At 35.2% G+C, this 14,329-nt stretch overlaps 1 protein-coding gene across 1 annotated transcript in view; it reads right to left on the bottom strand.

The window, feature by feature from the left end:
• The window catches only part of su(r) (dihydropyrimidine dehydrogenase su(r)), a 413,031-nt gene extending 400,870 nt beyond the window's left edge, over positions 1-12,161 (bottom strand). Inside the window, exon 1 of the mRNA XM_090408491.1 lies at positions 12,023-12,161. Within this exon, the coding sequence (XP_090264617.1) occupies positions 12,023-12,073 (51 nt within the window). The 5' untranslated portion in view covers positions 12,074-12,161. The remainder of the gene's footprint in view (positions 1-12,022) is intronic.
• Positions 12,162-14,329: the final 2,168 nt, after the last annotated feature.

Raw genomic sequence — 14,329 nt, 5'->3', positions numbered from 1 at the left:
AGATAGCATGCATCGTATCCAGATTTTGTTGGATGTATATAGATGTCCTGGCCAGTTGGGAGGTTAATATGTATTTTTCAAAGTACGCAATTTTAAATTGTTCATATTTGGTCTAATGTATTAAAACTAAGAATTTCTATTGTTAAAAGACCATAAGATTTAATGATTACAAATACAAAGAGCCAACAAGTTTCACTAGCCACTGTCTAGCATTTTCAAGGTTGAACTAGTGTGGAAACAAATGCATCAAGTTACATGAAAACATACACTTTAGTAACTGCTAGGCCGTTACATTTGATAATTCGTGTTTGATGGCGTGCATGCATTCAACTGCTTCAGTCAGAATCCGGTACATGACCACGTGTTGTGTAGTTTTTCGCATATTGTAGTTCTACTGAGCTGAAAGATTGATGAGATATTTCCATATGTCTTTAAGAATAGCACCTTGATTTCTATTTAAATTATTGCCTGTGCGTAGCACCACTGCTGCTTCTTTGAAAGTTCTGTGTCTGTAGTCATTCTCGATGTAAGGCATAGAACTGTTTTTCCAATCTATAACGTGATTTGATGTTGAGAAATGATGAGCTAAACTAGATGTGATGATTCTATTGTGATTGACATCCTCCCACATGTTCCTTCTGTCTTATTTCAAAACTTCTACAGGCCTGTCCAATGCAAGAAAGGCCACACGTGCATGGAATTTCATATACTCCAGGAAATTTGAAGAAAGGTACCTCATCTTTGGGTGATCTTAAGACTTGTCTGATCGTGGTAGTTGGTTTAAAAACTACTCTGATGTTATGAGCTTTTAACATTCTCGCCAATTTTGTGGAATACTGAATTAATATATGGAATGACAGCTGTGGACTACTATGTTATTTACTTGAAGAAATTTGATTTCAGGCAATGATGAAACAACTGGGTGATGTCCTGAGGGAAGAGATCTTTTAGAATGTTGACCACCTCTACGACTGGTACATTAGTGAATAAGGACACTACATCTAGACTAGCCATAATGTCCGTTTGTGATATTTTGATATTCTTGATTTTTTCCACAAATTGTTGAGTTTTTAATGTAGGTCTCTGTTTGTCTAATTTTTCCTTTCATTAAATTTGCCAGATGCTTTGCTAGTAAGTACGTAGGTGAGGATCTTCCATCAACTATTGGATGAAGTGGTACGTTTTCTTTATGACTCATCGGTGCCCCATAAAGGCTTGGAGTAATAGGGTGTAAGGATTTAAGTTGTTTTTTTGTTCATCCGACCAAACGGTCATATTGCGGATAAGAGCGTTAGTCTCCAGATGATTACTCATGATGGGATTTTTATCTAAGACTTGGTAAGTGGAACTGTCTGCTAGTAACAAGTTAATCTTATTAAAATAATCTTTCGAGTTGAGAATGACTGTTGAATTTCCTTTGTCCGCTTTGGTTATTATAATGTCTTTGTTGTTACGTAAATTGTGGATTACTTTCTTATCATATGGAGTAGTATTAGGTATTGGTGGTTTTGCTGAAGCAAGAATAATCGTACTATTGAATCTGATAGTATTTGCTGTAGCCTCTGGAAGATGATAAAGACTTTTTTCTATCCCACATATGAAATCCATTTTAGGAATAAAATTCGGGGTGATAGCAAAGTTGAAACCCTTTTTAAGGATTTCTGATTCATGATTAGAAAGCCTGTAATCTGATAAGTTGAAACTCACTTTGTTGTTTGGGAGACTGTGTCGTGACTGGAATTTGTTCTTATACAGTACCTCAAATTTTTTAATTTGTGTGATTTTACTCGCTCTCAAAGTTTTTTCGTAGCTACGAAAAAAGATGAAATAGATGAAACATAAAGTTCGGTGCTTAGAAAAGGACAAATGCAAAAAAGCTAAGTTACTAAATCACCTTACATTTCTGAAGAGATGTAGAGATTTTACTATCATCCCGAAGTTCTTAGCAGTAAAAGGACATATCCAATCTGCAACAGCCAAAAGAATATACTACAAGACTTCGTTAGCGTTAATCAGAGAAAGGATACAACATACCAGGTATGAGCTTAACATTATTGACGCGAAGTGCAGAGAACGGTTTGATGAAATATCTAACAGTTTAGACTGCACGACTTGGAATAACATAGACCACTTATTACATCGTAGCTACAAAAAAACTTTCAAAGGGAGTAAAATCACACAGGCCGGGGGGGGGACTACATTTCCTATTGAGAGACTCGGACAATCTCATTTTGTGTTTTTGACTATTGTCTTCATGTACTAATTTGTTACTGAATTAAACTATTTAGGCCAGAAATTCTCAGATATGGACATCTAAAAGTCTTAGAGTGTCTGCATTGCATAATTCAGAGGGCCTGGTCAGAGGATCGAATTCCAGATGACTGGAGCAGAGCTCTCATAGTACCCATTTATAAAAAGGGAAATAAAAACTGAATGCAAGAATTACAGAGGTATTTCTATACTGTGTTCATGATAACATTATGCAAGTATACTTGAGAAACAGCAAAGAAAAATATAGAAGGGAAACTTGGTAAAGAACAAGCTGGATTCAGGGCAAATAGAGGTTGTCATGATCAGATTTTCACTTTAAGACAAATAGTTGAGAAATGTTGGGAATATAAGAAGGATTTCTATTTAAGTTTTGTTGATCTCGAAAAGGCATATGAGAAGGTGACAAGAGAAAAACTCTTCAAAACGCTACAGTTATATGGTGTAAATGGGACATTATATCAAGCTATACATAGTCTTTATTAGATGTAAGTCAGCAGTTAAACTTCAAGGAGGTACAGGAAGACGGTTTGAGGTAAAATCACGTGTGCGACAAGAGTGTACATCATCTCCACTGTTATTCTTTATCTATATGGATCACATTATGAAGAAAAGTGGTATTAAATCTGATATCAAAATTGGAGATGTTGATCTCAGCTCTTTACTTTATGCAGATGATATTAAACTCTGAATAAATCCAGTACAAGTCTGCAAGATTTCCCTGACTAAATTGAATAACTTTGTAATAAATTTGGTATGAAAATCAGCAATAAAAAGACAAAGACAATGAAAACATCAACTGTCTCCTGAGTAGTGAACCTATAGAACAAGTAAAACATTCAACTATTTAGGCACAATTTTAATGAAAGTGGTAAATTAAATATGGAAATGGTCAACAGCATTAGCAAAGCTGGAATGGTAGGAAGTCAGCTGAATAAATTTATATGGAATAAGAAAGAAATAAGTTAAAACATTAAATTAACTGTATACAAAACGGTGTTCAAACGTGTTTTAACTTATGGATCTGAGATCTGGGTTAGAAAAAAAAAAAACACTTGATCAAAGACTGGAGACCTATGATATGAGAAGTCTGAGAAAGATCAGTGGAGTGAACAGATGGTATCAACGGCAGTATCACATTCAAATGAGGATATTAGGAAAGAACTTGCCATTTTAGCATTCAGGAATGTGTTAGAAGAGCTAATCCCAAATGGTGTGGTCACTTGAATAGAATGGGAGAGGAAAGATTAGCACAAGTGTTCTTTGCCAGGTTGACCGGAAAAAGACCCAGAGGAAGACCAAGATGTATATGGATTGATACAGTAAAATGTGCTTTAAAAGACAGAAATAGATCTGTTAATACTGGAATCTTGCCAGATAACAAATTAATTTGGAGGAAAATTGTTGATAGAAAGTTTGTAATGTGTAAATTTTTCATGTAGTACTATCATAATTATCCTGTACATCCCCTGACGGTACATATTAGGAATTTGATGATGATGCTAATGATTTACAATTTTTGTAGGTGTTTCTTTCTCGTCTCATATCATACTGCTTTTCACTGAAATGCATAAAAAGTAATCATACGGTTTTTGAGTTATTGTAAGATTTCTCTTTGTTCCCAATTTTTTATGAAAACCAGTGTAGACCGGCAGTTTCAGTCGATGAGATAATAAACTGAAGAATAGAAGAATGCTATTACTAAATGTCTTTTTGCGAATTTATGAAATCATCCTTACCTGTTTGGAAATACGTTAGAATATCTTAATTTGATATTTAGGAGATTCTAACGTATCGAACTACAAAAATTTTCATCGCATTTTTTTTTCAGGAACATAAGTACGCTTTTCCCGAATTTTTTTAACAGAAAAAATCCAAATGATTATCACTTACTGTCGCTTTTTTTGAAGCTGTTCTAACTGTCAAGGTATCATTTAACGATTTTTAAATTAACCATGCCTCTGTTAATTTTAAATTAACAGAGGCAATGTTTGAACGAGCATGGACATGTTTTATTTCAAGGAATACTGAAGCACAAACTCAGTCTGTTATAATTCTCAATTACTGCTCAGAAATATTTGAATCTTTCGTTTCATTAATTTATTATTGTTACAGTTAAACGCTTAGAGGTAAAACAAGCAGTGACCACTTATTTTGTTGTTACGTGTACAATCTATTCATCACAAGTGTTAACAAATGGATTATACACATAAATTACGCAAAGAAAAAATTATTTTCTATAGTAAACAGATAACTTATGGAAAGTTAAGCGAAGCAAGAATGGAAATGAAAATGTACGTTACAAAGTGCATTCCAAATAACAAACTATACCAATAAGAATGAAGCTCAAAATAGTAAATCACTATCATCATCAAAGTCCTAATATGTACCGTCAGGGGATGTACAAGATAATTATGATAGTACTACATGAAAAATTTACACATTACAAACTTTCTATCGACAATTTTCCTTCAAATTAATTTGTTATCTGTCAAGATTCAAGCAGTACATAAATTCTGAAATATCTTAATCATTGCGTTTCAAATTATCGATTACGAAGGACTACCTCGAAAAATGATGATTTGGCTATTCCTGTATCTGTTAAGAAATTCCATCGTTTCAATGGCATTTCTTTAATAGCATTAAAAAGATACTTTTCAACGGTATTAAACGTTGGTGTATGACTTTTCAGGGTTTTCTGTTTCACAGTCAAAACAATGATGGAATGCAGACCAGCACAAGGTACAGCCTCCATCCATAAAACAGTTGGTAACGATGATGCCCTTAGGTTGCATGATAGTAAGGCTAAGACTTGCATTCTTCTCGAACACAGCATAATTATGTAGGAAACAGGAAAAGTATACAATATGCTATAGAGCAGCATTTCCCAACGTTTTTTGGATCATGTCCCACCTCAACGCCTCAAAGATTTATTCCCCCCCCCCTCGCCGACAACGTGAGTGTTTTGAGTATATCAGTGATGAGGTGACGAATGCAACATCATTTTCTAATTGCATTCTAATTGCCCTCCAAAATATTCAAATTACCCCCCTGTGGGGCGTATGCCCCACGTTGAGAAACACTGCTATAGAGCCTACATTATTCACATATTTGGGTATAGAAGGAGAATATACAAATCAATCCAGATTTTTTTTCCTTCCTTACCTTATGGGAAAGCAAGCTTATAACTGAATAGTATGCCAGGAAAATAAGACCTACTCGAAAGCTTTTACTTCAGAAAGCAGTAATAATAATAATAATAATAATAATAATAATAATACAGTAGTAGACATTTTTATATTAGAATTTTACGGACTAGAAATACAAAATAAGACAAAAACTTTAATTAGAACACAACTAGTTTCGTCGGAATGCCGACATCTTCAGGTGTACATTCTATCACAAAAATACTGGAAAACTAGCAAGATAAAAAATAAACTTCTCATATAAACAAGTTAGGAACAGCAACAGTCAAGTGCACTGATGAACTAGAAAGACGCATCTTATAATCTAAAGAAATAGTTCTGGAACCCTCACACATAAACAGTAATTTAAGTTATAGCTTACCTGATTCACACAGCGCAGTAATTCAGTTTTGACGTTCTCGAGATAGTTCCCACTCACTAACGCTTCACCCTAGACCTTCCACGCGGACGCCAGTTCAAACTTGACTGTTGTTGTTCCTAATTTGTTTATATGAGAAGTTCATTTTTTATCTTGCTAGTTTTCCAGTTTTTTGTGATTTCTAAAATTTTTGTAATGGAACATACATATATATATATGTTCTATTACAAACATTTTAGAAGGCAAAATTAAGGAACAAATATTTTTTGGACTTCAAATTACGGAAATTACAGGCGTCCCTATTTTTTCGCCAGGTTGGGGACCATAGCGCCGGCGAAAACCGGAAATCGGCCCAAAGAGGAATCCAGCCATTATTTAACTTGCAAATGCATTTTGGCCTCTGAGAAACGTAAATAACGCACTATATATCAATTTCCTCTAACATTTCGGCTTTATTCTTAACATTTGTACCAACTGTTCTGTGAGGAACACTGTATATCAGTTATGCATATGCCTTCTCCACTAAGTTTGATTAGTTTTAGCTTTTCTTGCAAGCTGATAAGCTTATGGCTTCTTTTAGCTTTATCACTACACTTACAACCACAAATATAAGTATGAATATTGTATTATAAGGACAAATATTGGTGACGCACAACGCACAGTTTCTAAGAGATGCATCGTGTGCTACTTCTATAAACACACTGAAAACGAGTCAATTCAGAGAAGGGCGTGAAAGGTCAGCGAAACATGGCGAAAGAGCAAATCACGTGGCGAGTATAAGAATCATGGTTATATTTGAAAAGGACGAAAGAGCGAAAAGCGGGCGAATATTGTATTATACGTTGACTTTGGAAAACGTTCTAGTAAAATAAAAAAGAGAAAAATCCAGGAACTCATTTAGAGGTATTGCTGAAGGTTTGGACAATAATAATATTTGAACGTATAAAGGACTACAAGATCAACGTACAACTTTGTTGTAAGCTGTACCGAAGCTTCATCTCCTTCTCTTGCGCCTGGCCGTCTTTCCTGGAAAATGTTGATGCATTTAGCAACGAATAGAATAAAATCCCGAAGGATGGACTTATCGCCGCAGGAACAGAACTGTGGATTCTGAATGAATCCGTTTTTTTCTTCTTCATTTTTTTTTTCTTTTCTTTTAGCGACTTATGGATGTGAAACTTGGAACCTAAGGAAGTCTGATAGGAAAATGATACTGCTTTCTGATATATGGTGTTACAGGAGACTGCTGAGGATATCATATGGTGAAAGGCAGAAAAATGAATTGATGCCAGAAAGGGCTGACAGAAGAAAGCTGGACACAGTGAAAGAATAGAAGGAGAACGTCTTAAAATAGTAATAGAAGAGGGGCGGCTCGTGCATAGGCACGCGGAACTGCAATATCCCCAATTTTTCTCGATATATAAATATACTATTTAATTTATTTATATTTGCTTGTGATATTTTTCATCATCAACAATCCTATACAATTCTCTTATTTTGTATAAAAAATAATAAAAATCCATCTTGTAGCACTTAGGAGAGAGAAGAACGCTAGCAGCACTGTGTTTACCACAGTGTCATATTGCTACACGCGCATGCATATGCACGTCATAGTGAGATGCGAGCTATTAGCATAATGTGGCACTGTCCGTCGCGCAGTTCCACTGTTGTTTATATGCAGTTTGCGCAAGTAGTAGTATTCGTAGTGTTTATCGTGTTTACTCCGCCTCTTTAAATATCTGCACAATTACAATTAAACGATTTAATTGTAATGTCCAAAAATTGTAAATTCATTCCTTTAATTGCAATTAAAGGAATGAATTTTATTGTTAAGTAATTTTGAATTATACTAAACTGTATAATTTTATCGATAATAAACAATATTTTTTCATGAAACAAAACAAGAAGAATATATTTTATTAAGTAATTTTGAATTATACCAAAACTGTATAATTTTATCGATAATAAACAATATTTTTTCATGTTTAATTTTTTTTTAAATTTTTTATCATAATTTTGATATTTTACCCAAACACGTATACACTGTACTTACAATGTGTATGTATATTTCGAAAGTTACAGTACCCCCACGATTTCAAGCCACGAGCCGCCACTGAATAGAAGGTAAAGTCCTGGAAAAGAAAAAGTGGTAGAACCTAAATGACGTGGATAGATGGATGGTGTTCTCTGGACTGACTGATCTTCAGAGAATTGAAGCTTCCAGAAAAGCATACAACAAATGCATCTGGCGAGGACTAGTGTAGCACATCAGCGAGGAGCAATGGTAACACGGAAAATGGAGCGTTGATATATTAGGACCACTTGGTTTCTTCGAAACAGACATGCAAAGATGATTTCATGAGAAAACGATGTTGTTATTAAACACTTTTAAATGTGCATGCATTTTTAATAGTTTTTATTTTCTCTCTTATTCTAAATATAGTAAAATATGAAAGTAAATCGGTTTTGGCTGCTTATATTCGTTTTAAAATACAATGTCTACGAACAAATAAGCATGCTTATTTTAAATCATCCCACAACACTAAGCCAAATTTATCGTTTGGCACACTAATCACAAAACAAACAAAAAATGACGAGCTGGAGGGGGGGGGGGGAAATCCCATTTTTAAATTCTACGCTCTAAAATGCACAGAGTTCACCTGTTTTTTACTCTCTGATCTCATTTACACAATTCTTACCTAGCGTTATTTCGTGCACTTTAGATAGGCAAAATATTTAAACAAACATGTACACACTGGATCGCGCAAACTACCTGTTCAGCAATGCATCTTTTTTTTTTTTTTTTTTTTTTCGCAGACTGATTCATTCATTCATTCACGTGCCATTTTCCAAAGGGATACATGACGCATCGCTGAATTATGTTCCTAATATCATATAATAAGCTTAGTTTTTTTATTTATTTATTTATTTATTTATTATAACTGCATTTATTTTTCCGCTGCACGAAGATGTCGAACATTTGAGTGTCGAGATATTTAATCACAGTTAGTTAATAATTTAAGAAAAATCATTTAATAATTCAATAATAATAAATTAGGCTGGCAACTGTTTCTGTGTAGTTCAAATCCAACGGTTATTCCCATAATTCGAATCAAGATATAAATGATTTTATCATTACGATAAAGCCAAGAGGCTATTTTTCCGGCGACATAAATTAAGTTAAGGGGAGATAGTAAATCCCGTATTATTTTACAGCCGGGTACGAAACTCGGAGATCGAAATCTAAGAGTTTCATGTCGAAGAACTATCGGCGAGTAATGCCGTAAGTGATCACCTGGGTAGTACAACACTAGGGCAACTCGTTGCAAAGGTGGAGCAAGTTCCGTCACTATCCTTAATAGTTTCTCATAATGTAAAACGCAGCTCCTGGGAGATATATTACTGCTTTACATTATGAGGAGAGGTCACTACCCAGACCGGTTTCGACCCAGGTGATCACTTACGCCTGGACTCGCCGATAGTTCTTCGACATGAAACTCTTAGATATAGATCTCAGAGTTTCGTACCCAGCTGTAAAATAATACGGGATTTACTATCCCCCTTAACTTAATTTATGTCGCCGGAAAAATAGCCTCTTGGCTCTTTATCGTAGTAATAATAATATATTGGTACACCGGTCTGGCAATTCGTTAGTAGGGGGGGGGGGTATATGTAAGTTCGATTCACTTAAACCTTGGTATTCTAGGTCTACCTACTCACTGATGAGACCTCAAAAAAAAAAAAAAAAAAAGGTCGAAACCGGTCTGGGTAGTGACCTCTCCTCATAATGTAAAGCAGTAATATATGTAATGATATAATCACGTAATCACAAGAAAGATATTTATTTAACCAAATATTTCGGTCTGGAAATAGCAGACCATCGTCAGTGGTATTTCAAGAACAGTTTAAAAAATACAAGCTACAATACTAACAATAGATCGTTAAAATTAGAACACGCCGCGTGATGTTATATCACTAAGTATGAAACGGAATATTTTGAAATAGAAACATGATTGAATTTGCTATTAAAAAACAAAAATAAAAATAAAAATAAAAAAAAATAATAATAATTAATGAGTAATCTTGATTAGACTTTCCCAGATTTTTTATATAGATATACAGTCGTTACGATTCAGGTTGGGGCGATGGAGCAAGGCCTCCACTGGCATTTATGTAAAAAAAGCATGGGTTTGAAGTATCTAAAGACTATTGGAAGCATAAAGTTCACCAAAAAGTGGTTGAGAATGAAAAAGGTAAAATACTCTGGGATTTCAAAATCCAGACTGACAAAAGCTTGGAATGTAATACGCCCGATATTACAGTGGTTGAAAAAAGTGAAAACAAGGGTGTTACGTTTATCGAAATATCAGTACCAGGAGATAGTCGGATTGACAACAAAGAAAATGAAAAAATTACAAAATATCGCGATTTGCAAATCAAAGTTGAACGAATCTGGCAAAAGAGAACGAAAGTTGTTCCCATAATAATAGGTGCTTTAGGCGCCATCCCTAAAACATTGAAAAATCATCTAGAAGCACTCGAATTAGATGGATTAAAAATTGGGCAGCTGCAAAAGGCCGCTTTGTTCGGCACAGCTTTCATTTTCAGAAAGTATTTCCACAACTCATAGGCCCTTGGGTAGGGCTCGAATTAGTGGAATATAAGCAGCCTTTTCTTAAGACTGAGGAAGCAAATCAAGCTTTGATGAATATTATATATATATATTCATATATTCATATTTATATATACTGACTATAACCGAGACTAGAATAACAATTAAATTTATTCAAAATGCAACATGTTTCATCGAATTGTCCGACTTCTTCAGGCGTAGGAACATAGAAAGCAAATAAAAAACACTATAAGAAACATCGTATCACTATAACACGACTATTATAAAATTCAGTTAGCTTTGAACTGTAGCTACAGTCTGTGTTGAAGTTCTATTGTTAAGCAGCTGCGTGCGTCGGATTTCACGCGTGTGCCAATATCGGATAGCAGAGCTGAAAGAGTCCGGTAGATTATAGCTAAGGTTATTATTTATGTGATGAGGATCCATAACAATTTCCTTAGATTCGACTATGCGTCGCTCGACCTCGTCACGGCATATATGAAGGTTCGAGGTTGTTGTCCAGTTTATCTCATGTTGACGGCCTTCATCATTTGTGTTTACTGAAAACATTACATGGCTTGATAGGGCTCTTGCTCTAGTTCTTTTGTAGGCAATGTCTCTCTGGTGTTCTTCTAGACGTAGGAGGATGGATTTTTCAGTTTGGCCATAGTATTGCTTCCTGCAGTCACACGTGATTTTGTACACTCCTGGGAATTGCAGATGGTTGTGAGCTTGTTTGTATTTGCTTAAAATCGATCTTAGTTTAGGAAGAGTAGAGAAACAGGTTTTTATGTTGAACTTTCTTAAAATTCTTCTTAGTTTCGTGGAGAGCGAGCTGATATATGGTAAGGAGATATAACCTTTTGGATTGTCTTGTGTTTCTGATTTGTTTTGATGGTGGCGGTATAGATGCTTATTAATAGTTTTCGACGAGTAGCCATTACTTGTGAAGGTTCTTTGTAGATGTTGTAGTTCATTTTTTAGATCTTCATCATCTGACAGTATAGATCTGGCACGATGTGCTAGGGTTGAGATGATACCCACTTTCTGTGCAGGATAGTGATGTGAGGACGCATGCAGGTGTGTGTGTGTGTAGATTTTCTAAAGGATATAATCTACCGGACTCTTTCAGCTCTGCTATGGCACACGCGTGAAATCAGACGCACGCAGCTACTTAACAATAGAACTTCAATACAGACTGTAGCTACAGTTCAAAGCTAACTGAATTTTATAATAGTCGTTTTATAGAGATACGATGTTTCTTATAGTGTTTTTTATTTGCTTTCTATGTTCCCACGCATGAAGAAGTCGGACAATCCGATGAAACATGTTGCGTTTTGAATAAATGTAATTGTTATTCTAGTCTCGGTTATAGTCAGTATATATAAATATGAACATATCCCAGTACCCAGTTAATACTACAAATTGCTATATATTAGACTTTAGACTTGAACTACGTTTAGGTGCAAACTTAACTGTTTGCTTACTTGGGATTAGGAGTAAAATAACCAACAATAAAATTACTTGGTAACCCTAATATATATATATATATGGAACAACTCGAAATAAAGAACGTACCTCGATATCAGGCGTATCTTTTGTAAGATTTCCAACGCATTTTTGAGGCATTATAATTATAATTATTACCAAAACCTTGAAAGTACTTCCAATTATTTTTCGTTAGCAGACGAATTGTGTTCACGAAAGTTGCGCGAACAGTTTTATCATCGGTGCACAAGTACGGCCTTGGCTAGTAGTTAATTTACAAAACATCCGACTGAGGGCGCTTCTCGATAAGCTATGACTGATAAGTTGAAAAATACATATCTATTTGTTTAGCAGTAAGGTGTTCGATTGGATGTCTGTGTGCTGGGGACGAGGAATTTGAAAGAATCAAAAGCAAAAGTTTGAATAGTGAAATACAGTATATTTATTGGACTAGTTTTTTCTCTATAACATGCGTGCGAATGTATGAATATCAAATCGAAGGCAATTAAAATATTAATAATCTAGGAACTTCTGGACTTTATATATATGATGAAAATTACTACTGCTACTACTACTACTAATAATAATAAAAACTTTATTAAACTTTATTATTCAGAGTAGTGAAGAATTAACAAAGTTTCTTTTTATTAATTTTCGTTATGCATACTTTATACCGGAAGTTCCAATTGTTAATATAACCATTTAAATCTCAGGCATTCGTTAATCTAAATTTTAATTTTTGAGTAAGTGAGACATCGAGAAACAGAATATCACGGGAGAGATTTAGAAAAGGTTTTGACTTTTCCACTAGACTGTATCGCGCAGCAATAAATTAGTTGGCGAGCTCTACGTTATTTTATAGCGAAATCAGATTTCTCATGAATATAATCACATGAATATTAATATATCAAATAATTTGTAAGGAGTTATCAATTTTTGTGGCTGACGAATCTGCAGTTTTTTTTTAAATAAATTATTTAATTACTAGTTTCATACACCATTCCGAATACTTTCCTAAAAAATATCAAACCATGGAAAACTTAACTAGTAATCGGGTTTATTTATTTACCATCATTATTTTTTATTTTATAAACTGTAAGGGTCCTGCAATAATCTCCTTGTAACTTCAAAAAAAAAAAAAAAATCTAGTCAACTAGAAGAGAAGTTTTACTCCAGAATTTGAGTAGTCGATCATTTGCGCAGGATAGCAGGTTCCAGAAGAAAATCGGATTTTTTTCCTGCAATTCAACAAAATCAATCGTAGAACACACACATACACACATCTCCCTGTGGGACACCTGTTCACGGTGGGGGGGGGGGGGTACCTCCTAGTGATGGTACTGGCTCTTTTCATTTTTCCTCTCGTTCTTTACTTTTCTTTCCGTTTTCTTTGTTCTACTTCTCCTGAATCTTTTTTACTATCCTTTCTTTCGGACCACTATCTCTGGGATCCAACGCCCTGCCTCAGTGTTTGGATTGAGTTGGGACTCTTGGAGATTTGAAAGGGGGCGATCCTGGTAGTCTTCTACTACTTTGGCCTCTGCTTTGTCAAGATGGGCGGTCCTGGATGGCCCGGCTGGGGTCAATCTGCTAGTAGACTTGGCTGCAAGGGTTAATGGTGTTGCAGTAAGTTTCTCATCCCATTGTCTGGAATCGGGATCCAAGGCTTGTTGTGGTGCTGGTACAGTGTCATGGGTAGCCCTGGCGTTCCACTCCCAAGAGTAGTCATTGCTTGACGGTAATTGGACATTCATGTGTGGTTTTATGGTAGGTGGGAGCTCTTGCTCCGAACCAAAAAACCCCTTGAAGGTGAATTGTTCATCCTCAAACGTTTCAGGGGTCCTAACAATACAGTATCGATAGTCAACTATTGATACCTAGATACAGCATCTGGTAACAGAAGTAAGAAACAAAAGATATATAATACTAGTATGAATACAGCAGTGTTTTTGATCGTCCACGCCACAGGAAATGCCATAAAACGCCAATAGAGAAATGTCACCTTTCTTTATTCAAAAGTGCTTAGAAGGCAGTTCTTGATGGCAGAAACTCCCAAAACTGTTAAGAAATTACATTCTAGTATCTTCTTGGTCTATCATTGTGGAAAAATCGTGTCAGCAACATTCCGAGAAACTACTGGGAGCAACATCAACAGGTGAAATACCAATCATTGGATTGAGTTGGGACTCAAACAATAACACCTCACAAAACACTCCACTCTTCTATAGGAGCGATATTAGAATGGGATCTCCTTGATGATGATGATATATGTTCAGAGCTCTAAGATCAGAGTGACAGGTGTGATGCATATCCTGATACGTAAGGACAGTCTTGGTTTCAACCAGGAACATCATTCTTACATATGATACACGTAAGCCTCCAACATCTGTAAAATAA

This window comes from Typopeltis vanoorti, chromosome 18 (genome assembly GCF_054136105.1).
Source record: "Typopeltis vanoorti isolate ZY-2024b chromosome 18, IOZ_Tvanoo_1.0, whole genome shotgun sequence".
In the NCBI taxonomy this organism is placed as follows: Eukaryota; Metazoa; Arthropoda; class Arachnida; order Uropygi; family Thelyphonidae; genus Typopeltis; species Typopeltis vanoorti.
The sequence above is the reverse complement of the archived record's forward strand: the minus strand, read 5'-3'. Positions and strand labels throughout refer to the sequence as shown.